The 26,217-nt window shown below is 39.4% G+C and overlaps 1 protein-coding gene across 1 annotated transcript in view; it reads right to left on the reverse strand.

Annotated features, from left to right (window-relative positions):
* Nucleotides 1-10,801: 10,801 nt before the first annotated feature.
* LOC124719923 (synaptobrevin homolog YKT6) overlaps nucleotides 10,802-26,217 on the reverse strand; it is a 47,773-nt gene continuing 32,357 nt past the window's right edge. Inside the window, exon 4 of the mRNA XM_047245120.1 lies at nucleotides 10,802-13,299. Coding sequence (XP_047101076.1) covers nucleotides 13,162-13,299 — 138 coding nt within the window. The 3' untranslated portion in view covers nucleotides 10,802-13,161. The remainder of the gene's footprint in view (nucleotides 13,300-26,217) is intronic.

Here is a 26,217-nt window from a genome sequence, read left to right on the forward strand (position 1 = left end):
AATGTATCAGGTGCTGGAATTACGAAACAAACCATTCCACATTTGCAAAACATCTGAAACACCACAACCACCATCCAACAAGCGTGGAACAAGAAATGAAAATACACAAACGGATCACAGATATCTCAAAAATTACACTCAAAAGTTGGCAATATTATTTGATCTGTGGCAATGACATTGACAGTTGGCAACACAAACCAAAACATTCATCAAACCAAGTGTTCAGTTCCTAGTGCTGTTACAATGTCAGATGTCATATAGTGGTGGTGGTGGTGGAACCACCAGAACTGTTTGTAACCTATAGGTACATTGCCCCAAAATGTAAATTAAATAGTAAAAATATGTACATATTCCAGGCCACAGAAGATGCCTCGACGAGAATAAAGGCAAAACACGTACGGCACGAAAATTGTGTTTCATTTAGCTGTAGTTCGAAGGCCCAAAATCCCAAATGTAAAAAATTATCAATATAATGTAGCTTCCCTTGTGCACTTTACAGTTTCAGGGACAATTCTACTTTCACACTTTTAACAACACAAAATGGTTAATTTTCTGGCAGCGAGTCCTCGCATGTTTCAGCAAATTTAGTGTCATGAGGAATGAGAAATATAGTCCAAAGATATTATACAACATATACTTATATATATCATATATATAAAATTTGTTTACATTCTTACAGCTGACACACATGAATTAACAATGTTACATGCAGTACAACCAGTTTACATACAACACCCCGCAGGAGTTGTGTCTGGAGACTCGATACAATATTCAAACCACAGATATATCAGAGCCTTATTTGCTAGGAATGCTTCAGACAAGTATAACAGATATTGACATAAAAACTGAAACAAAAATACATACAGATTTAACAGCTCGACAGTTTAGCACTTCACTTGGTATTCAGTATGTGTAACACATTTTATGAAATTGGCTGAATCCCAACCTCTGTTGTCCATAGAGTTACTCCTAAATTTTCTATGCGAAAGTTTAAAATGCAGACCGCAGCTATGCACTTTTAGGCATAGACAATCAGCTCTGAACACTGGATGGCATCATATATTTATATTACTAACTTAAGAGCTCATGTTATTGTTGAACTTATACAAATATCTCCAAGTTCTGTTGTTAAAAATAATGCCTCCCAAATTGGCGTATCATAGAAGTTTGAACGTACCAGGCTTATAGCCCAGTGTATTATGATGATCATTGCAGTACACAAAAGCAACATTCTTTCTGATGTATGCATCCTTTATTTGTTCTACATAATATGCACTGTAACTTTGGTGTAATATTTTAACCTTATGTAAACATTTCATCTCTATTAAACACCACCCACACAGAGTCACAATTTCTGAGCAGAAAATTAGAAAAAGGAAATTGGAGGGATTTCATCAATTCTTTGGTTGTCTGACAGTAATTTTTAAAAAATGCATTTGGCACAATCAGAAATATATATCTCAGCCTATTTGCAGAGTAATGGTGAACAAGAAGTGCTGATTAACTGCAGATATCCCTACAAATTTTATCACTGAGATCACTGACAAAATGTGTGGAGGACCTGCATTCACCTGATATAAAACTACAATCATTATTAGACAGCGTAGCTACAATGAAGCAACTTTTTATTGTTATGCCATTACTTCAATGTGTTTAAATTGCGCAACCATGGTGTAATAAAAATTGAGTTATCTATACAGACATTTGTAGGATACCAGTTGAAACAGATTGCTGCAACCAGTCACTTTTGTTGATCATATTTACATGGTATCCCAAGTGATGATGTGGCATAAATATGGCCAGAAAATTATGTGCTTCTGGCCACTGGAAGACAGTGCAGCAGATTTCCCTAAAAGTCAGGCACAGTAAATCTATGCCTTCTTAACTGACATAAAACCAGCTAATGACAGATATAATACTCCAGAAGTGTTGTGCAAAAATAATAAAAGTTAATGGTTAAAGTAATTTGTTGTTTCAGTTGATGTTAAGACAGTGAAGCCTAACCTATATCTGCATGTAAAGGTAACTGTAAGATTTTCATTTTAGTTTTTGTTATTATTAAATATCAGTAGAAGAAACTACACAATTGTAAAGAAAAATATTAAAAAAATAAGTTGGTCCTAACAAATGAAACTAATACAACATACAAATATGAGGTCTAAATGTACACAAAAATAAAACAAAATACATGGTAATTAGTGGAACAGATGAAAGCATTGGAAGGTGGATTAAGAATGACAGCAGACAATGACAAATGTAAATACTGAGAGCTGAAACTTATAAATGATAGCAAACAAGACAATGAAATTAGATCAAGAATAATTCCAGAAAGTATGACTATTCTTTTTTTAAATGGAATTTTCTGTAATAAGCACAGAAGAACTGATAGTTATCAGCATTATTATATATGGTTCAGAAGTCCAGACAATGAAATGACAACCAAATTTAAAATTATTGGGTGCAGAGACAGATTTCTGGATATATTCACTTGTGGAATGCATGTCAAACAAAACAAAGGAGGGTGTCCATCTAATGCTTGGGTTCAGTTGTTACTGAGAGATAAGAATGTTTCTGAAGAGTTACAGAGAAACAGACAACAGCGGAGGAAAAAAGCACTGACACCACTAATCGTAGGTACTGGTAAAAGTTGTAAACATTGCTAAACAAGTGACAATAACAAATTTCTACATATGTTATACACACAATGTAATTAGGCTCTTTTCTGGGAGCAAAGGAATCTGTGGAAGTGTGACGACTCCAGAAAGATATGGAATGTTTGTCTGCTGCCAACCTTTGCTTCCAAACAATATGACACACTGCACTGCTTCAACTACAATGTTGATTCCAATATGCTGCCTACAATATGAGAAAAAGGTGTGACTCATTTCCCACACATCCCCACCTGCCTGCCAAATCCAATAAACTCACTCCATCCCCTTTATAAGGGCCAAGTTATACTTTGTGTTAAGTGCTACACCTTCCACACTATGTAAACAGAAAGCTGTGTTTATGAAATAACCAAATTTCTACCCCCGACTACAATATTATTCCATTTGGCCTCTAATATTTCCACACGCAGTGGCATTACAGTAAACAAGCACAGCTGTGAGTAAGGAAAGAGCATCGCACTGTGAAAGATTCCGAGACACTTGTGCATACACTATCAAGTGTTTCAGTGTGTCCTCGTGAAATATCACAAAAACTTACGATAAGCCAACTTAAGCTCCCTCACTCTCAGGTGCAGTAATATTGTTGTTGACTAATAGGTCTGGTCTTTAACATTTATAAATAAATAAAATTTGGCCCCAGTTGTCTAACAGGTAGAGAAATAGACTACACACCTTATGTTCAACACCGAACACATCTCATGATTTTTCCTCGTTTCAGTCCCCCCACCCTGAGGTCCACATAATCTACTATTAGACAAGTCCTGAGAGACCTTTCCTGGGGGTAAAAGGCAGCTACATTGATAGGCTGCACTCTGTTTACAATCTGACCAAAACGCATGTTCGTACAGTTTGTACCACAGATTTGATTTTACTTTAAATAAATAAAAAATGCACCCCCTACTACCTATTTCTGAGATCCAAATTACTGCTCTGGTAAATCTCAACAATAGTCTGAAATGTTAAGGAGAAAATCGCAGAATTAGTTCAATGGAGGAACACTCATTTGTAAGCAGTAGCAGACTCCTGAGCCTATTTTCATAACACTGAACAGGCAGAAATATATATCCGGCCTCTAGCAGTTGACAGTTTGCAACCTTCCAGGAAATGTCTAAGAGAAATTGCCAAGCTGACGAATTTTCACTCGTCCCGAAGCTCTCCAATTGTCCACCTTTGTCCGAAGTACCATTTTGGAGGTGACACTCTGCAATGTCGGTAATGAATAAATTCTGCTACCATCAATCTCACCTTTTCTGGAGATGCCTTTTGTGCCCAGTAAAATTGTTCTAGTATGTGCAAAAAACACAACTGCCTGTTGTCTCAGTGTTCCTATTTATGAAAAGATGGAATAAATACATAACAAACTATACTGGGAGGGGTATGAAGACAGCAGAAGAAATTCCATTGAGAAAATTAGTTTGAAAGAAAACTGATGCACTTTATCTCCAACAAGAAGACACTAAACATGGAAAAGTGTCACCCACATATGACTCGTGTGATTCATACCTGTGGTTCAATAGTCATAATTCAATTTTATCTGTATCAAACTACTAGCAACAGACAAGTCTGTGCCCATCTCGAACTAACAAACACAAACATACACACAAAATTCTAGCTTTCGCAACCAATGGTTGCCTCGTCAGGAAAGAGGGAAGGAGAAGGAAAGACAAAAGGATATGGGTTTTAAGGGAGAGGGTAAGGAGTCATTCCAATCCCGGGAGCGGAAAGACTTACCTTAGGGGGAAAAAAGGACAGGTATACAGACACAAGCAGGTAAGGTAAGTCTTTCCGCTCCCGGGATTGGAATGACTCCTTACCCTCTCCCTTAAAACCCATATCCTTTTGTCTTTCCTTCTCCTTCCCTCTTTCCTGACGAGGCAACCATTGGTTGCGAAAGCTAGAATTTTGTGTGTATGTTTGTGTGTCTATCGACCTGCAAGCGCTTTTGTTTGGTAAGTTTCATCATCTTTCTTTTTAGATATATTTTTCCCATGTGGAATGTTTCCCTCTATTATATATATATATATATATATATATATATATATATATATATATATATATATATATATATATATATATATATATATATATATATATATATATATATATATATGAGGTGACTTACCGAACAAAAGCGCTGGCAGGTCGATAGACACACAAACATACACACAAAATTCAAGCTTTCGCAACAAACTGTTGCCTCATCAGGAAAGAGGGAAGGAGAGGGGAAGACGAAAGGAAGTGGGTTTTAAGGGAGAGGGTAAGGAGTCATTCCAATCCCGGGAGCGGAAAGACTTACCTTAGGGGGAAAAAAGGACAGGTATACACTCGCACACACGCACATATCCATCCACACATACACAGACACAAGCAGACATATATATTGCGTGTGTGCGAGTGTATACCTGTCCTTTTTTCCCCCTAAGGTAAGTCTTTCTGCTCCCGGGATTGGAATGACTCCTTACCCTCTCCCTTAAAACCCACTTCCTTTCATCTTCCCCTCTCCTTCCCTCTTTCCTGATGAGGCAACAGTTTGTTGCGAAAGCTTGAATTTTGTGTGTATGTTTGTGTTTGTTTGTGTGTCTATCGACCTGCCAGTGCTTTTGTTCGGTAAGTCACCTCATCTTTGTTTTTTTTAATATATATATATATATATATATATATATATATATATATATATAGTTATAATAGAGGGAAACATTCCACGTAGGAAATATATATCTAAAAACAAAGATGATGTGACTTACCAAATGAAAGTGCTGGCAGGTCGACAGACACACAAACAAACACAAACATACACACAAAATTCAAGCTTTCGCAACAAACTGTTGCCTCATCAGGAAAGAGGGAAGGAGAGGGAAAGACGAAAGGATGTGGGTTTTAAGGGAGAGGGTAAGGAGTCATTCCAATCCCGGGAGCGGAAAGACTTACCTTAGGGGGAAAAAAGGACGGGTATACACTCGCACACACACACATATCCATCCACACATATACAGACACAAGCAGACATGTCTGCTTGTGTCTGTATATGTGTGGATGGATATGTGTGTGTGTGTGTGTGTGTGTGTGTGTGTGTGTGCGAGTGTATACCCGTCCTTTTTTCCCCCTAAGGCAAGTCTTTCCGCTCCCGGGATTGGAATGACTCCTTACCCTCTCCCTTAAAACCCACATCCTTTCGTCTTTCCCTCTCCTTCCCTCTTTCCTGATGAGGCAACAGTTTGCTGCGAAAGCTTGAATTTTGTGTGTATGTTTGTGTGTCTGTCGACCTGCCAGCACTTTCATTTGGTAAGTCACATGTTTTATATATATATATATATATATATATATATATATATATATTTTGTTTTAAGAGTATATGGCTTCTACATACCTGTGCCATTTCTACAGTTACAAGAGAATCTGAAAGTTTTCAACTGGAAAGATGTAGATAAGCACCATTTCTGAATAAATTGCACGATACGAAGGCACACAAATAGCTTTGGTTGATTAAGAATGAGAGATCCACACATTATAAACTAGCACTCCGTCACATTCACTACATTAGTGCAAACTGCGATGTGGACACCAGAAATCCTGAGCACACCATGTGAACCTGCCCTATCGCTTTTAGGTCACACCGTCACTGTCTAGAAATAGTGTCGTAGTCACCCCCCCCCCCCCCCCCCCCCCACACACACACACACACACACACACACACACACACACACACACACACACACACACACTGAAAAGACCAATTCCATTCATATGCGGTTTTTTGTTTTCCTCTCTCTTTTCTTTTTCTAGACTGCTGTTTGATATCGAAACGAGCCAATAAAATTATTGTTACAATAGAGGATCATAGAAGTGTGTGTGTGTGTGTGTGTGTGTGGTGTGTGTGTGTGTGTGTGTGTGTGTGCGCGCGTCAAACACTCGTCATTTAATATAGAAAAGCATTACTGAGGAGAGCTGATATTCCTTCTCAGACTCAAGATGCAGTAACATGTACTCACCATTTTTTAAGTAAAATTAATTCTAAACTTACATTGAAATGAATACCCCTAGCTGCATACAGGTGTTGATATAAGTTGAAAATGTGTGCCCCGACCGGGACTCGAACCCGGGATCTCCTGCTTACATGGCAGATGCTCTATCCATCTGAGCCACGAGGACACAGAGGATAGTGCGACTGCAGGGACTTATCTCTGGCACGCCTCCCGTGAGACCCACATTCATAACTCATTGTCCCGCACTATATTCATAGTGCCCCTGCCCATTATACTCATTACTCGCAGCTTTACTGCCGATTCCCGTAAGAGTTCGGGCACTGTTTGTGCATCCACACAGAAGAAGATAAGAAGATGCTCAAATGCCCAGTGAGCCATATATATATATATATATATATATATATATATATATATATATATATATATATATAATGGAAGGAAACATTCCACGTGGGAAAAATTATATATAAAAACAAAGATGAGGTGACTTACCGAACAAAAGCGCTGGCAGGTCGATAGACACACAAACAAACACAAACATACACACAAAATTCAAGCTTTCGCAACAAACTGTTGCCTCATCAGGAAAGAGGTTAAGGAGAGGGGAAGACGAAAGGAAGTGGGTTTTAAAGGAGAGGGTAAGGAGTCATTCCAATCCCGGGAGCAGAAAGACTTACCTTAGGGGGAAAAAAGGACAGGTATACACTCGCACTCTTTAAATATGTCTGCTTGTGTCTGTATGTGTGGATGGATATGTGCGTGTGTGCGAGTGTATACCTGTCCTTTTTTCCCCCTAAGGTAAGTCTTTCTGCTCCCGGGATTGGAATGACTCCTTACCCTCTCCTTTAAAACCCACTTCCTTTCGTCTTCCCCTCTCCTTAACCTCTTTCCTGATGAGGCAACAGTTTGTTGCGAAAGTATATATATATATATATATATATATATATATATATATAAACAAAGATGATGAGACTTACCAAACAAAAGCGCTGGCAGGTCGATAGACACACAAACAAACACAAACATACACACAAAATTCAAGCTTTCACAACAAACGGTTGCTTCATCAGGAAAGAGGAAGGAGAGGGAAAGACGAAAGGATGTGGGTTTTAAGGGAGAGGGTAAGGAGTCATTCCAGTCCAGGGAGCGGAAAGACTTACCTTAGGGGGAAAAAAGGACAGGTATACACTCGCGCACACACACACACACACACACACATATATCCATCCGACATCCGCACATACACAGACACAAGCAGATATTTTGTCTGTTGTCTGCTTGTGTCTGTGTATGTGTATGTGCGGATGCCGGATGGATATGTGTGTGTGTGTGTGTGTGTGTGTGTGTGTGTGTGTGTGTGTGTGTGTGTGTGGGCGCGTGCGCTCGTACCTGTCCTTTTTCCCCCTAAGGTAAGTCTTTCCGCTCCCGGGATTGGAATGACTCCTTCCCCTCTCCCTTAAAACCAACATCCTTTCGTCTTTCCCTCTCCTTCCCTCTTTCCTGATGAGGCAACAGTTTGTTGCGAAAGCTTGAATTTAGTGTGTATGTTTGTGTGTCTATCGACCTGCCAGCACTTTCGTTCGGTAAGTCACATCATCTGTGTTTTTAGATATATTTTTCCCACGTGGAATGTTTCCCTCTCCTGTCATTTCCATAGATTGCCATCTTTACAGCTTCTGCCCCTCTATCTGAAGCTGTAGGTACGCAGTTCTCCATATTTGGTTTCTGGCAATGGGGTCATTTAAATGCATTGGTTTATGCCACCAACAGTGTGCAGGCATTGCAGTAGCACATGAGCAATGCATGTGTGACAAGGTATATTTGAAAGCGTGCGTGATTTACTGCGAAGGAGCCACATGCAGCACGAGCGGACAGAGTGGCTTTCATTTCAACAGATTTATTCCTGGACATGTTATACAAGCTTTCCTTCTACTTTTTGCCAACACTGCCTCTTGTATGAATGTGTGACAATTTCTGAACACTTTCAAGAGGAAAAATACAAGTAAGTGGGAAACACAATGTGTGGAAAAGTGCACTGTTTTTGATGGTTTATGATACTGTCTCAGAATACCAGGGGGAAGAACCCTACAGAGACCACCGTTCTAACTTGAAGTACTTGATGACGACTAATTTTATTTCTTCTTCATTCTTACACTATACTGTGTTCACCCAAGCTGCAGAAAAGAATTAATTTCACTGGAGTTTCTCAATATTTTTAAAACTGAGCTGACTAGACAGGTCATACCACCTGCTCTCAAACATAAGAGTCAGAACAGAAACCACCCTGTGGGGACAGTGCCCTTTCCTGAAAATGGAAGGTGAAGGATGCTACATTTTTTCAGCTGCTCTACACAATAGCATGAAAACATTAACAAAAATGGAATGTTACCAAGTGCCACACAATGAAAGCTGTGTATCGAGCAGGTAACTAGCTGTTTATGCCTATCCATTGAGTCTGAACATCATTTCCAATATTGTATGAAAGTGGTTGGTGGAACACAAGCAAAGAAAGGCGGTTGAAAAGTGCACAAAGAAGGCTGAAATTTTTTTAGAATTTTGTACATTGTCAGAGCTAAAGCCTGTTTTACGCAAGCAACTTGTTTTGACAATGTAATATTTTGTGCCGACATTCTTAAATGCCTATGTGACCAACTGAAGTACTTAACAGCCTACCAAAATCTCCTGCTGATGGCACCAGAGGAAGTAGTCAAAAGCTCAAGACTGACAAATTTGACACAGCAAGAACTCCTCGAATCATTTATTCGAGTGACTTACTTCCTTAAACTGACTACAGGTAGCAGGTACATGTAATATGCCCACACATAAATCAACTGCCAACCACATCTTGAGTGGTACAAAGAAGTCAACAATTAACTGACTGTGCCAAATGCAGGGTTCCAAAATCCGAACAATGCCCGAGACAGAGCGCACAGCAGAAACAGAGAATGGTGATAACGTCGAGTAACATCACAACGTAACCTATTCTCTCTGTGCTGAATCAAGTTATAGCAACAGATTATACACTTTTGTTTCGTTTTTCGTATGGAACTCTACAAAGGCTGTGGAGGTGCCTGACTTTTTTTTCATATTAGTTTTCTGTTCTCCCACGAAACAGACCAATTATCTGAAAGGAAACACTATTTAGTTTTCATAATACCTGGAAAAAGAAAAAGCCTACGTTGTGTGTAATAAGAACATACATAATAAATGTTTCTTAGTGAAAATTGTTTGAACAGTAAAAATAAAATATAAAATTCATTGTATGAGGAAAACTATTTTTGACACTATTTGGCAAGATATTATGGATAAAGTAAAAAGGTGCTATTTGCTGTGTTATAAACACTGTCTGATGTGTTTGTATGCATATATTTTCTCTATTAAGTAAATGCTTGTATTAGAAAGAGTTTGATTGACACTTTCCTATTCTTTCAGTTCTCAGCAGTGTGGAGAATTTCCATACACCTTCGTCTAGAACATTTACAATTAATTTTGCTTTGGTCACTAATATACTATATTATTATTGCTAGTTCCTTAAGTCTGTTATTATATTTTGCATTTCTGTAAGGAGAATGGTCCCTCATAACCCCTCCTTCACCCTTTAGGTGCCAAACTGCTCAGGAAATTTGTAACAACAATGACCATTAGTTAATGGTGAGACTCTCCTCACTCAAGCTCACATCACACACACACACACACACACACACACACACACACACACACAAAATGCTTGTTTATATTCCTCTCGGTCACCCAACTGTACAGTGATACAACACTCAGTAATTCCCCTATCAGATCATCATTTGTAATTTACAAGCAAACACGCATTAATAATATCAGTTCTGAGATTCATTAAGTACTCTTGCACAACAGAAACCATAAATATGAGGTACGCACCATCGCTGCCACACTGCTCTTTCAGCACAGATTCCACTGCCAGGGAAGAAATCTAACCTTCTGTGTATAACAACTTGTGAGAGAAACTGACGGGAAAAGAGTAGGAAAAGGAAAATGATGTTGCTGGTATTCCTTTCAGTTTAACAGCTCATTTTAGAAACTCCTTCATAATGAAAACTTCTATAACAAAGATTGGCAAGAGAAGTGAAAATTTTTTAATATTCTTGTTTTCTAGAGGCCCAAGATATCAATATTATGTTAACATTTGATTTTGTAATACTTTTTAAATTATTTACATGTTAGTTTTATTTCAACCGAGTTATTTTTCTTTGCAGTCAAAATGTCATCTGAAATCTGTATATCCCGTAAAACATTTTGGATGAATGTTTCTCATAAATTCAGATGGAGAGACTATTAAAAATATTATTTTAGTATTCGACCTTCCCCTCAGGTGCAATTAACAACTGTGGGATCCTGTATCAACAGTCTTTGTTAGTTACAGACATTTGTCAAAAGAGTATCATATTACAGTGCCTTTGAGAATGATGAAGTTTACAGATTTATCTTAAATGTTGAATGATATTTAAAGAGTCCTGTTGTAGTGACGAAGTTATTTGCACAGGAAACACCTACAATCAAGTAGAATACACAACCTTCCAACAATGCACATATTTTCGTCAGCATTATAGAGAACTTTCTGTGTCTGCTACAGGAAAGTGTAATGTTAATGTAAAATAAAGCCTTCCATAACCCATCATTGTTGTAGGAAATGTTCACAGTAAACTGGTTGCCTCAAACTGGTATGGAGGTAATAGTATGTGTTTATCTATGAGAGCTTCATAATAATATGCGAACTGACTAACCACTAGTGTAATAAAATGTGTATACTTGAAACAAACAATTTAGAAGTAAAAAGAAATTGTATTTTCATACATATTTTGTCTAGTCTGAGTAAACTGTAAATTCTTTGCAATTATTTTAACTTCAATAACAAAAACGACCACATCTTAAATGCAGGTAACTCCAATCTCTACCCATTGACAATAGAGCGTACTCAAAAATTATGTAGCTCCCTCAAGATTTTCCACTGTTCTAGAGGGTAAATATACAGGCACTGTGTAGTTCAAATATTCTCGAATGCTGAGGGAAATCTCTTAAGTAGTCACATTTATTTAATTGTAGTACCTGTTCATTCACAATTTAAACCAATTGAATTTCAAGTACGTAATTTTTTTTTTCCATTAAGGTTTCTTTCCATCTGTGATGTCCACATATACATATAAACAGAATAGTTGTTTCTTACAATTTCTCACAAGTTAGTTGACAATACTCAATGGAATGAATGTGAAAAATGCATTTCAATCTCCATCACATAAATAATTTCAAGAGATCAAACAGTTTTGCACGATAATACAAATAACAAACATCCACGAAAACGAACCTATTGTAACTCCTGTAGCTGTAGAAATACCCACAGTTTAACACACATTCTCACTCACACAAGAGACATACTTATCAAACACATTCATAAAAATTGCATACTTTGGAAGCAGCTCAATTATGCACCTACATGCACCATCCAACTGCTTTTACAATTTTTAACACAACCAGTGATGCCTTCACAGTTTGCACAATTTATAAAATAAAGCCTAAACTCCACTTACATGGGGAGATAAATATACTTCGTATTTGTTTCTGACATACACTGTCAGCTAAGGTACTGTACTATGTATCTAGCCTAACACCAATGAAGGAAGAACACCAATAAAATTAAATCTTTTAAGAGACAGTCGACAGTAGCCAAGAGAGAAATGACACGAAGGGGAACACACACTGCATCGCCCGCCGTGTTTCGAGACCGATGGTCAGTAATTGCTTCCGGAGGGTTCCGGAACCAGTGGTTGGGGACCAATTCCAGAACAGCTTAGAGCGGCTCTTATATGATGTTTGCAGTCCAAAGGACTAGTGCTCCAAAACACAGCAGCAGCAGAAATGCAAGAAAAGGAGAACACAATACACTGAACTGCAGGCAACAACAGTCTAGCTCTTTTCTTGACAGGGGCTATATGCTACAGGCAAAAAAGAAAATTGTTTCTAGAGAAGGTTAGGGGGGAGGAGAGAGAGAGCTCGGGAACTCTCACACTCGCACTGCATTCCCACAAGAAGTTGAGAAGTATTTGGAATTCAGTAAGAAATCTTATACATGACTACACATCGAATGACAGAGACATTTCAGAAATAAACTGGCTGCACCTGACAACTATCATACAGGAAGAGATTAAATAATTTAAAACATGGTAACTTAAATGCTATATAAAATAACAAGCTTGTAGGCAATGAGGTGCACAAGAAGGGGTAAGGAGGAAGGGGGGGGGGGCGGCAGACATCTCTCAATGGGGGCAAATGTCAGCACATTATCAATGTCACGACTCTCCACTCACAGCTTTCGAGTCGCTTTCGCAAATCGTGCCGGCGGCAGACTCGCTTCCGTTACGTGGGGGAAAGGGGAGGATCGAGGAGTGGGTGCACCGGCAGGGACAGACAGCGGCACGCCTCTGCCCCCGGTGCAGCCTTCCCGAAGTCCGTGTGCCGCGCCGCAGCCGAGCGCGCCCCGCCTAGCCGAAGCTGCAGCAGGAGTTGGTCTTGCGGGCCGTCTTGTAGAACGCCTTGCTCTGGATGCTCAGCCCCTCCGACTTGGCGACCAGGTCGTCCAGTTTCTCCCCGCGCTGCAGCACCGCTTCGATTGTGTTGTGCTGGAATGTGAAATGAACCACTTTATGTAATCTAACACTGGAAACTCCGAGTAGGTAGCGAACTTTGTGCACTCGATACGAACAGACGTATTTATGGAGCCATCTAAGACATGGTGATTGACATCTAGCAAGGTGGCTCACAAAGTTGAAAAGGATCAGATGAAATGAATTTGGGAGTAGGTGTTGAGGTTATGGAGGAAAGAGCGAAGGTTATCCCTGTCCCAAGTCCAAATCTCCGCTCCCCCCTTTTTAAAAAAAAATTATGGGAAAGGTGCTGTGGAATTATAATATAAGCCCCGTCACAGGTATCAGAGCAGTTAACAGATTGTGGTTCACTGGGAAAGTGCAATCTGTCTACAAAGTAGGTTGCGTTTCTGTCAGTGCAAAGGAGAACTGTCGGATTTTTGCAGAGCACTATCACGACCTGCTGAACTGTGAACCATGTGAAGAAGAGCTGGAATTGGGGACTGACACAAAAAGAGAGCCACACCCTCCAACCAGGGATGAAGTCGCACATTATTCTTCAGATCGCTTATGGCATAAGGCAACTGGAGAAGATGGTATAGCAGCCGAGATGATAAAGTGGAGAGGCAACAAAGCAATAGACAACATGACCAACATAATCCACCGGATCTGGAGAACAAAGAAGTTGCCAGAAGGATATAAGAATGCAATTTTAGTACCAATACACAAGAAGGGGGACAAGAGTGATGCAAACAACTACAGAGGAATACTGCTACTAGAGGTCGGATACACGGTGCTGTCAAAACTATTGCTCAAGAGAGAAGAACACGTAGAAAGTACAGCTGGCGACTACCAAGTGGGATTCAGGAAGGGAAGAAGTTGTGTAGAACAGATATTTATGCTGAAGCAACTGATAGAACATAGGGCCTTAAAAAACAAAAAGACAGTAATAACCACAGTGGACTTCACAAAGGCATATGACTCAATCGACAGGAAGACTCTTGTTAGGATCCTGAGGAACAGAGGACTTGATGGAACTACACAAGAACTCATAAAAGAAATTCTGACACACACAAAAGCAAGGGTGAGATTCGGAGGAGCACTGTCAGAAGAATTTGAGATCAAGACTGGTGTTAAACAGGGAACAGGGAGATGGATTGTCACCATTGTTGTTCAGTATAGCACTGGACGAAGTGATCAGGCAGTGAAGAGCAATAAATGAGGAAATGCGAATACCAAAGACCCGTGTGGGGGACAAAAAGGACAACACGGCTCAAGTGGACTGCCTAGCCTTTGCAGATGACATAGCAACAGTAAGTAAGACGGAAGAAGACACAACGACACAACTCGACAACTTATGCGAGGTAGCCAGAAAGGTGGGACTGAGGATCGCCTATAACACCACTGCAGACTGGAAAACACCGGAAGGCACTGTGCAAATGGTGGACAAATTTAAATACCTGGGAGAATTTATAACAGGAAGGAACATGAGCAAGGAGGGAATAACAGAGAGGATAAAGAAGAAGATGAGGTCAGCCTTCTGCATGACGAAGAGAGATACAATAAAAAGAATATATCCACAGAGGCAAAGATAAGCCACTACAAGTCAATAGTGAGGAATGCAGTATTATATGCTGCTGAGATGATGACACTAGGAAGAAATGAGGCAGAACAACTAGAGAAAGAAGAGAGAAAAATACTGAGATAAATACTAGGTCCCAAAAGAGGTGGAGAGAGGTGGACGCGAAGACCTAGGGAAGAATTGTACCCAAACACGAGAACAATATCCGGGGAAAATCATACTGAAAAGGGCAAGGTTTGCTGGGCATGTAGTTAGGATGAGTATGGACAGAATGACGAAGAGTGTGGGAAACAACAGGAAGGACAAGGGGAAAGACGGGAACCAAGTGGATTGTTGAACTTCGGAAGGACTGGTTGGAATCGGGGATCAAGGTCGAAGGAAAGGAAAATTGGAGGAACAAATATACACCGACAAATATGCACGAGATCAATGACAGAGAAGAATACAGGAAAAGATTAGAATGTCACTAGTGGAGCCACCAGGAGTAATGGAAACTGAAGATCTTGGAAGAAGAGCGGGAGAAAAGAAGAGGAAAATGCAGTCCACGAAGTGGCTACCCATGGTCCTACAGAGGCCATAACGCAAGAAGAAGAAGAAGAAAGTAGGTTGCTTACAAATTTCTCATATGAACCATCCTAGAATATTGCTCAGGTTTGTGGTACCTATAGCAAATTAGACTCACAAGGGGGCAGTGTACATATACTAAGGTTACAGTTTTGCTTGCCCCACTGCAGGATTTCATGGGAATGGTAAAACCTGTAGTTTCAGATGATTTAAGATAAATGCTAACCATCTGTGAAAGCTTACTAACAAAAGTTTGCAAGCAGCATTGAAAGTGGTTAGTACAGAAAAAATTTTTTTTTTCACATTCAGTTTTTATCTCATAAAATTTGCAATTTTCCGAATAAAATGATATATATATAAACTCACATGGGAAGTATTTTATTTTATTTTTTTAAATATAATCTACACCGGTTGAAAATGTTAAAATTTTTTTAATGCGTTACTTCAAGATCTAATAAAATCGGCAATTTTTTATATAGAAGGCTGTAGATTGCTGTGTTGTAAAGATTAAATTACGTGTTTGTATTGGTGGCATTGTCAAAAACAGTATCATATTGTTTCATAGTATAAACACGCATTGTATGTTGAAGTGCTAATGTTTTTCCAAGGAAAAGGGACATATTGATTGGTAAATCTCTCAAAAGGTAAAGTATGACACCAAAACAAACTGTTTTAAGAAACGTGGGTTTCATGGTAATAGATTTTCGAATAAAGAGAAACATTGTGTTCAACATTTGACGTGTGAACTTACAGATGATGAAATACAGGCAAACTCGTCAGTATCTAGAGAAACACCCATTAGTGCTTTGAAGGTTAAAATAAAACATTGTGATACACAGTTTTCTCAAAAGGGAAATGATGTAAATGGTAGGTTAGGTTATATTCTGATAGATTTACACATCATAACAAGGATGTTAAGTGTGTGTTGCAAAATATATGGAGGGCCAGTTAGTTTACATGAAGACAATGAGGTATCAAATGGACTAGCCAGGGAACTTATCATTAATTGTGCCAGTTGTAAATATACTCATTCATTTTGGAATTCTGATAAGTGTCAAGATAATTATTTTGAAGTAAATGTTAGGTGGTTTTATGGATCGAGAGTTATTGGCAAAGGACACACTGCAGCAGAAACCACGTGTGTCGTGGAAAAATACGCCAGGCCCACCTTGTAAAATCGACAAGTATGCAGGATTTATTGGAGCTGCTGTGGAACCTGTTGAATGTGAGTCAATGAAAGGTGCTGCAAATTGAAGCTGTTGAAATAAATGATGATATGACTGACATACCAGTAGCTTTTGACACCACTTGGCATAAGTGCGGCTGCAGTTCTAAGAATTCTGTTGCTACGGTGACCAGTGTGGATACTGGAAAGGTAATATATTTCCAGATTTTAACCAAACATTGTTATAAGTGTAAATCAGGGAAGGAAGAAGGCCATATCTGTGGCAGAAATTATGAAGGAACAGGTGATGGTATGGAGGCCTCTGCAGCTATTTAAATTTTTAGTCAATCTGTGAATGAAAGGGGAGTGTGTTAGGCTAAGTTCTTAGGTGATGGAGACTCAAAAGCATATAACAGTGTAGTAGATAATCAGTCTTATGGCGAGAAGGTTATCACAAAACTGGAACGTGTTGGTCATGTCGAGAAGAGGGTGGGCACCAGACTGAGAAAGTTGAAACAAAGTTTGAGAGACAAGAAACTTTCTGATAGCAAAACCATAAGAGGCAGGCTGACAGACAAAATGATTGATGAACTACAGCAGTATTATGGGACGGCCATTAGAAGTAATACTGAGGATTTGTTGAAAATGAAGCAGGCATTATAGGCTACCTTCTTTCACAGACTGTCAACTGATGAAAAACCAGTACATCACCTTTTCCCTCCTGGACCTGATTCATGGTGCAATTACCACAATGCCCAGTACTCCCACAGTTCATACAGCCATAAACATTCCATCCCAGCAGCAGGTACTCGGCAAATTCTGAATTACTGAAGAAGTGTCTGCACGGTCAGACTCAAAATCCCAACGAGTCATTCAATAATCTTAAATGGACTAGCTTACCAAAAAATGTTTTTATTGGAATGAAGACACTAAAGTGGGGGTCAGTGATGCTGTTATTGCTTTTAATGATGGCAACATTGGTAGGGTGAAAGTGCTACGGCATACGGGAATTAATCATGGAGCAAACTGCATCAGAGAACTTGAACGGATGAGCAAGGTTCACACTGATAAGGCAGAGTATGCAGCACAGTTGGCCACTAAGGAGCCCAGAAAGAAGAAAAGAAGAAGAAAATGGAAAAAGATCGAGAGGATGATCTACAGCATGGTGCAGGGTGCTTCCGAGTGACTAAAAATAAAAAAATTACGCATATATTAATAGAGTTACAGTCTTCTGAAACTTTAGAAGCCGTTCCTGAAAATTTACATTTTCTTTTGCATTTTTCCCTAACTCTCAGAAACCACTTCAAGTAGAGTATTCAAATTTTCAGGGAGTAATAACATACATATCCTGAGTCTACTGAACTAAAAGCAGAACATAATATTATGTATAATTAGAATTATTTAGGATAATGTACAGAAAATTACACAAAACTTTAACCGTGTAGTTAAAAAATTGTATTTCTGAAAGAAGTGGCTGAAATGCAATTATTGTAGTTAAGTAGATTCAGAACACACAGTTTAATGTCCTGCAAGAGTTTCATGTCAATGGCTACAGTGGTTGCTGAAATACAGGGAAACCAAGTCACTAAATTAACATAGTCAGGATAGGGCATTCAAACTCCCCTTAATTGAGGAATATAGTAATATACTACAACCACCTATTGTTACTCCCATAGGAATTGTGATGACATGTTTAGACACTTTACACACAAAGGCATCTAAGCAGCTGTTTATTTACCTATCTGAGTCCAAAGAACACTAAAATACAATACAGGGTGATTCAAAAAGAATACCACAACTTTAGGAATTTAAAACTCTGCAACGACAAAAGGCAGAGCTAAGCACTATCTGTTGGCGAATTAAGGGAGCTATAAAGTTTCATGTATGAACGTGACTCGCCTGAGGTGAACGTTTTCTGTGCCATTTCAGCCAATAAAGTTTTTGGTCCCTTTTTCTTCGAAGGTGCTACTGTAACTGGACTACATTATCTGGAGTTGTTAGAGAATTGGCTGTTCCCTCAGCTCGAACAAGAAGCACAACAATTCATATTTCAGCAGAATGGAGCACCACCACATTGGCACTTATCTGTCCGTAACTACCTGAACGTCAACTAGCCGAGGCGATGGATCGGCCGCCAGGCAGCCTGTGACAGAGCACTTCATCACTGGTCTCCAAGAAGCCCTGATCTAACCCCCTGTGATTTTTTCTTATGGGGGTATGTTAAGGATATGGTGTTTCGGCCACCTCTCCCAGCCACCACTGATGATTTGAAACGAGAAATAACAGCAGCTATCCAAACTGTTACGCCTGATATGCTACAGAGAGTGTGGAACAAGTTGGAGTATCGGGTTGATATTGCTCGAGTGTCTGGAGGGGGCCATGTTGAACATCTCTGATCTTGTTTTTGGGTGAAAAAAAACTTTTTAAATACTCTTTGTAATGATGTATAACAGAAGGTTATATTATGTTTCTTTCATTAAATACACATTTTTCAAGTTGTGGTATTCTTTTTGAATCACCCTGTATAATAAAAACTACAATTCAATATTATTACAGAGAATTTTATGCTTCATGACTCAAATGTTCGGCAACCAGAATGGCACAGTTATTCACTGCAAACAACTCTTCCACATCACAGCGTTCGTTCAGGATACTGCAGACCAACGTATGTTCAGAGTCCCACTTGCCCCACATTCACAACATTCATCATCACTAACACCCCACTTCAAATTAGTCTCTCATCTTGTCACTTCTGTTCTCAACCTGCTGACAGTTTCTCAGCCTGATGCTAGCTTCTCTTTTGCTGTCCGTAATCATCCAGGAGACTGTTCTCCACAGTTCAGTACGGTGGGCTTTTGCTGAGCTCAGAATTGGTGCAATTTTAAGTAGGAAGCTGCTTCTGGATTTCAGTCGTGATGGACAGGTGAGAGTTCCGAACAACGGATGCTTGAGATGTTTCTCACTTCTTGTTCTCATTATCTGCTGCCGCCTTTCTTATATCTGGAGGTGCTACTCCCACAAGTGGAAATGTCTTAGAACAATTATCTGTTACGGACGAGGATCACCCGACTGTGATGAATAAAGGTTTATTGGCATTACCGCAACCAAATGCCTTTTGTTTTGTTCTTCAATTTTTTATTATCCTGTTACTGGTTTCGTACCACCTAGAGATTCATCACCAGATGTTCATTGATTGTCTGTTGCAGTGTTGGGTCGTGTAGCTATGGCAAGATGCATAAACAAAACATAAGCACTAAGTGGGGCGAGAATTATTCATGCTATGAGGTAGATTTTGTTGCATTACTTACAGTCCATTGGTTGGATGTTGGTGTACACAGTATTCTGGAAAACATAATTAATGTTTTCTTTATTATTTATTATTTTTGAGCTTTTCCTCATTACAGAGGCTTATCTCCAACATAATAATTTACTTGGAAATTACAATACAAACAATAAACGTTCTTAAACTATACTCTCGAAATATTTCTCCAGGTGTTTCGATCTTGCGTGTCCTCTTCCTCTGCGCTCATTCTCCTCATTGTGTGCTGAACATTTTGGAGCTAGGTGGTCACAGGTTGTCGTCTTCTTCTTCTCCCCTCCGGTTCCCACTCCAGTATCAATTTTGGTGTTCTGGCTTCCTCCATTCGTCGTACATGCCCGTACCACTGTAATTTCTTCCTATCAATTACGTCATATATTCTTTCTTTTATTTCCATTCTCCTTATTACTTTGATGATCCTTATCTTTTCTTTCCTGGAGATTCTTGCCGATCTTCTCCAAAAGTCCATCTCTAGAGCTTGTAATTTTTTAATGTGCTTCATGTTAATTGTCCAGGTCTCCGTTCCACACAGAACCACACTCTCTAATATGGATTTGTATATTAATTTTTTAGTTCTTCTCATTACATTCCTGCTCCATAAGACTGAGTTAAGCATCCCAATGACTCTCCGTCCGCTACTAATTCTTTTATTGATTTCTGACTCTGATTTTCCCCTCGATTTCTAAAATGGATCCCAAATAACAGAAAGTGTTTATCTTTTTGATTTTCTTTCCTTCAATGTATAGCTCATCTGAATCATTAGTCAAGTATTCTGTTTTTTGGTAATTAATCTTCAAACCCCAAGTTTTGTATGCTACTGGTAGTTGATTGTACATATAGTTAGCATCCTCCCCATCTTGTGCTACGACTACTTGAGCATCAGCAAATAATAAATGATGTAGGTAAACTCCATCTCTTATTTCTAATCCCATACTATTACATTTATGAGACAATGTTCTAAGGCTAATATCTATATAGATTTTAAATAATGATGGTGACATGGGACAGCCCTGTAAAAGGCCTTTGCTTGTTCCAAATTTCTGTGAAAGTTTATTACCAACTTTCACCTGGCAAATGTTATCTTTATACATCTGTTGTATTATTTTAATCAAGGAAGGGTTTATGCTTGCCATATGTAGTGCTTTCCAAAGTAATTTTCTTGGAACAGTATCATACGCTTTTTCTAGATCTATGAAAATTAATCCTATATTTTTTTATTTTTCCCTATGTTTCTCCAAAATCTGTCGTAATGTGAAAATATGGTCTACACATGATCTCCCAGCCGTGAATCCACATTGTTCTTCTTGGGTTCTAAAATTTTTTTCCAGTTTGTTTTTAATTACTTTTGCAAAAATTCTCATTAATGTGTTTGTAACACAAATTCCTCGATAGTTTGAACAAATTTTATGATCCCCTTTCTTAAATATTGTATTAATGTAACCTAGTTTCATCTCATTGGGTATTGAATCTCCATGTATCATTTTGTTGAAGAGCTGTGTTATCAGTTTCACAATTTTGTCACCACCATATTTCAGACACTCCAGATTGATATTGCCTGGTCCCGGTGATTTACCATCGTTTCCTGTTCTCAACACCTGAAGTACTTCACTTTCTAAAATCTGGATCTCAACATCTTCATTGTCCTTTATCTTCCCCTGTTCCTTCTTCTAGATATTCTTCTCTGTCCTCATTTAATAATTTTTGGAAATACTCTTCCCATTCCTTTTGTGTTATCAGTTGGAGATTAGTTTTGCTTTTTGTATCCTGTCGAAGCCCTTTCAATACTGACCATGCTTCTTTTGCTCTCCCAAATCCTAATTTGCTATTCACCTTGGCACATGTTCTTTCCCATGCTTCATTTTTTGCCATCCTTATTTTTTTTCATCACTTCATTCTTCTTTCCTTGTATATTGACCTTGTTTCTTCTGATTTATCATTCAACCACTGAAGGAACGCATTTCGTTTTTCTCTAACGAGGACCTCCAGTTCCTCTGACCACCACTCTGCTGCACGGTTGTGGTTGCTATCTTTTTTACCCAACACCTCTGTTGCTATGATTTTTACATTAGCTTTTATATAGTCATATATTTCCTCTGTACTTCCTTCAAATGATTCAACCAGTTTCCTTTCCATCCTGGCCGCAAAGAGTGTTCTGATACTTTCGTCTTGTAGGCTGTCAATATTAAAAGGTAAATTTTCATTTTTCTCAGTCTGGTTCATTTTATTTATGTCACTTTTATCACTCCTTGCATTCTTCCATGGCCAGAAAGACTTCATTTTAACTAGATAGTGGTCTGATCCACACTGGGCTCCTCTATAAGATCTGACGTCTACTGCCTTGAAACTACTTGTTTGCCTAATGATAATATAATCTATTATAGAACGAAGTTCTTTGGTGTTCTGTTGCCAAGTACATTTATGAATGTCCTTATGTTTGAAAAATGTGTTGGTAATTTTTAGATCAAATTGTTCACAAATTGCAATCAATCATTCCCCATTGTCATTATATTCGTCCTCTCCACGTTTTCCTACTATTCTACAAGATTCTCTAATTCCTACCCTTCCATTCAGTTCTCCCATGATAATCAGTTCCTTTCTTCTTGGGATTTTTTCAATAGTCTCCCTGAGGGTGTCCCAAAATGTATCTTTCTCCTTATCTTTTATGTCGTTCGTGGGTGCATACACGCCAATAATCACAACTTCCCTAGCAAATAATGTCATTCCAACAGTTATAATACGTTGATTGATGAATGTCCAATTTGTGATTCTTTCTTTCCATGATTTCTTTATCATAATGGAGACTCCTGCTTTGGCTCTTACTGCTTTTGATACCCCACTCCAGATATGTACATAATTATCCAGTTCTTCTTCTCCTTGGCCTTTCTTCTTTGTTTCAGAGAGTACGACAACATCCATATTGAACATGTCAAGTTCTGCAGGGAGTAAATTTATTTTAGTGGAAATACCTTGCACATTCCAGCATCCAAACATAAATTTCCGTTTCTCATTGCCAGTTCGTCGTCCAAAGTTCCAATTTTTCCGAGACATATTATTAGGTTTTTTAGCATTTTTATGTGAGTGAGCAGGTGGCCCACTGCACAACCCCCAACCCGGAGGACCAGGTAATTTTTACTCAAGGTTTTCATCCTTCAGCCTTTGATAAGCCAATATCATACTACAAGGCAGCAGTTGCTAGTTTTGGTCCACCCCGGGTATTTTATTTCCCCGGTATCCACCATATCTGGTGAGTATTCCCCTATCCGCCACCTGGGGAGGCGCCCGCTGATGACGTTAATTGTAGTGCACTTTACACACTTATTCACAGGTACCATGTTCCATATTCTTTAAAAATGCAAATGACTCAAGGAGTACAGCTAAAGTTATGTCGAAGAGTTTTTGTTATGGTAGAGTGTCTCCTTCTTCAGTCTTGTAATACACACTGGCATTAGTAAGTATACAGGATGAAAAGTATTTAAACCGACAAACTCTGGGAGGTTGTAGGGGACATCAAAACAAATATTTTTCCCTAATGTCATTTTTTCCTATGAGGACTATTTAAACTGGTGGAGGCCATATTACGCTCTTCAGTTATTAGAGGGTTTATTATGCTCTTCAGTTGTAGGCAACTGCTGTCCACCAATGTAGTAGGGTATTGGCTCTGTTTACTAATGGAGCAATACACCTGGAGTGAGTACACAATATGGTTGGTGCGTACTATGTAGTGCACCACAACGGATGAGCTGCACAGCGGGTTTATCAACAACAATATCCTAATCGCCGTATCCCGCATCATACGACCTTTGCTGCTGTGTACCAACATCTGCATTAGACCAGGTCATTTAGCAGATTACTTGGACAGGGACGCTGTCACACGGTAAGGACGCTGCAATTTGAGGAAGGTGTCTTGCAGCATGTGGAGTGGGCTCCTTCAATCAGCATTCGTGCAACTGCACATAAAATGGGGACAGATCAGACGAATGTAAGAACAGTCCTTCAAGAGAAATTGTTACATCCATTTCACTTACAGCGTGTCCACAACCTGGAACCAGTTGATTATCCACCTACAGCATAGTTTTCGCAGTGGTACCTGGAACAGTGTGAAATGCATCCTACATTTCCGTCCTCTGTGTTTTTTACTGATAAAGCAATGTTCGGGCGTGATGGAGTCTTCAACATGCACAATTCACATGTTTGGAGTGAGGATAACCCACATGCCACAGTTACTAGTGCACATCAAGTGCGGTTCTTCATTAATGTGTGGGTCAGTGTTGTTGGAGACTGTTTAATTGCGCCGTATCTGCTACCTAGGCCATTAAATGGCAGGCACTGTTACAATTTCCTCGCCAGAGCATTGCCAGAATTGCTCGAAGACATCCCGCTCCCTACAAGCATGTGGTTCCAACATAACGGGGCGCCGGCACATTTCAGTCGTCGTGTGCGTCAATTCCTGTCGTGATGGGTCCCAGAAACGGGGATTGGCAGAGGTGGTCCTGAACTGTTGCCTGCTCGATCCCCAGATATGTCCCCTCTGGACTTTTTTGTGATGGGAGAGATGTGTAACCTTGTTTACGCAACTCTTGTTGCATCAGAAGAGGATCTGGCTGCCCGGATAGTAGCAGCAGCATTAACAATTCAGGATACTCCTGGGGTTTTTGCCCGTGTCAAACAGAACATGGTGCGACAATGTAACCTTTGTTTATGTGTCAATAGAGGAATTTTTGAAATCTACTGTAAATGAAATTGGGTTGTGTTAATGTCTCTGTCATAAAAATTGAAAAAGTGTTTGTTGGTTTAATTAACTTCCCGCCAGAGAAATCTTCCTCTACCGGTTTAAATACTCGTCATAGGAAAAAATGACATTAGGGAAAAATATTTGTTTTGATGTCCCCTACAACCTCCCAGAGTTTGTCGGTTTAAATACTTTTCACCCAGTATATCTATTTCTCTGTTGGAAAAATAATATGTAGCAATATGGTAAAACTGACAAGTACAATTTATAAAATCTAATCTCTTTATAACCTCTCATAATGTGAACAATTTTCACCACACTCAGTGTTTACACGTTTCATTTAAACATCTTGCCAAAAATGGTTCAAATGGCTCTGAGCACTATGGGACTTAACATCTGAAGTCATCAGTCCCCTAGACTTATAACTACTTAAACCTAACTAACCTAAGGACATCACACACATCCATGCCCGAGGCAGGATTCGAACCTGCGACCGTAGCAGTCACGCGGTTCCAGACTGAAGTGCCTAGAACCGCTCGGCCACCGCGGCTGGCACATCTTACCAATGCTACACACTACTCCCATACTGCTGCAGACAATCAATAAATACGTACTATCTGATGAAGTGCTAGACGTTCCGAAATTGGTAATGGGATAATAAAAAAAGGTGCTCGGTTGCAGTAATTTCAAGAAACCTTTGGAAATATCTTGTTGACTGGGGCTGGTCACAGACACCCTGTGACTATGTGGCAGCCTGTCTCATATGGAGCCACATCGACGTGGTTAGCACGTGCAGAGTTCCTCCAGATTGAAGCAGCATACTCCCCAGCAGAGAAACGGTGTGAGCACGGAAGAGCAGAGGACGCTGGGCTGCACTTCCCGTGTGGTGCTCGTCAGCTTGCAGATAATGTCGTTCCTGGTCCATACCTTCTGTCTGGTCACTATACATTATTGTTTGTAGGTTAAGGCACAATACAACTTAAATCAAGGTACAGGGGGTGGGCACGGCAATTCCGAGTGTGTGCCTTCCAGGTAATGTTCAACTTTCTCCCCGTATCCTTATTGTGTATGTTAAATGCACAAACTTGAGTTTTATCTGGGTTGGGTTTCAAGCTGTCTTCTTAGCGGTAGTCATTCTTCCCATAGTCAGTAAGCAAAGGCAATGGGAAGTGCTAATTCCTGCAACAATGGGTACTGCCCTCTGCTACGATTTCGCCTCGGTAGGCAGAGTATGGATGCAAACAGCAGGTAGGCAGATGCTACATATCCTGACACAGCAAGTGATAATTAATTTGATAATTGAGGTAAGTGTGGTGGTGGTGGGTTTAAAACTGTAGAGGGAGACTGAGTCATCAAAGAGTAAAGGGAATTTTTGGTTTTCTTAAAGAATCTTTCTTTATTCATTAACACCTAATTTGTTCCCCTCAAAGCAACCCCCCTCAAATATAATACACATGTTGTTGTTGTTGGGGTCTTCAGTCCAGAGACTGGTTTGATGCAGCTCTCTATGCTACTCTATCCTGTGCAAGTTGCTTCATCTCCCAGTACTTACTGCAACCTACATCCTTCTGAATCTGCTTAGTGTATTCATCTCT

This window comes from Schistocerca piceifrons, chromosome 11 (genome assembly GCF_021461385.2).
Source record: "Schistocerca piceifrons isolate TAMUIC-IGC-003096 chromosome 11, iqSchPice1.1, whole genome shotgun sequence".
NCBI classification, from domain to species: Eukaryota; Metazoa; Arthropoda; class Insecta; order Orthoptera; family Acrididae; genus Schistocerca; species Schistocerca piceifrons.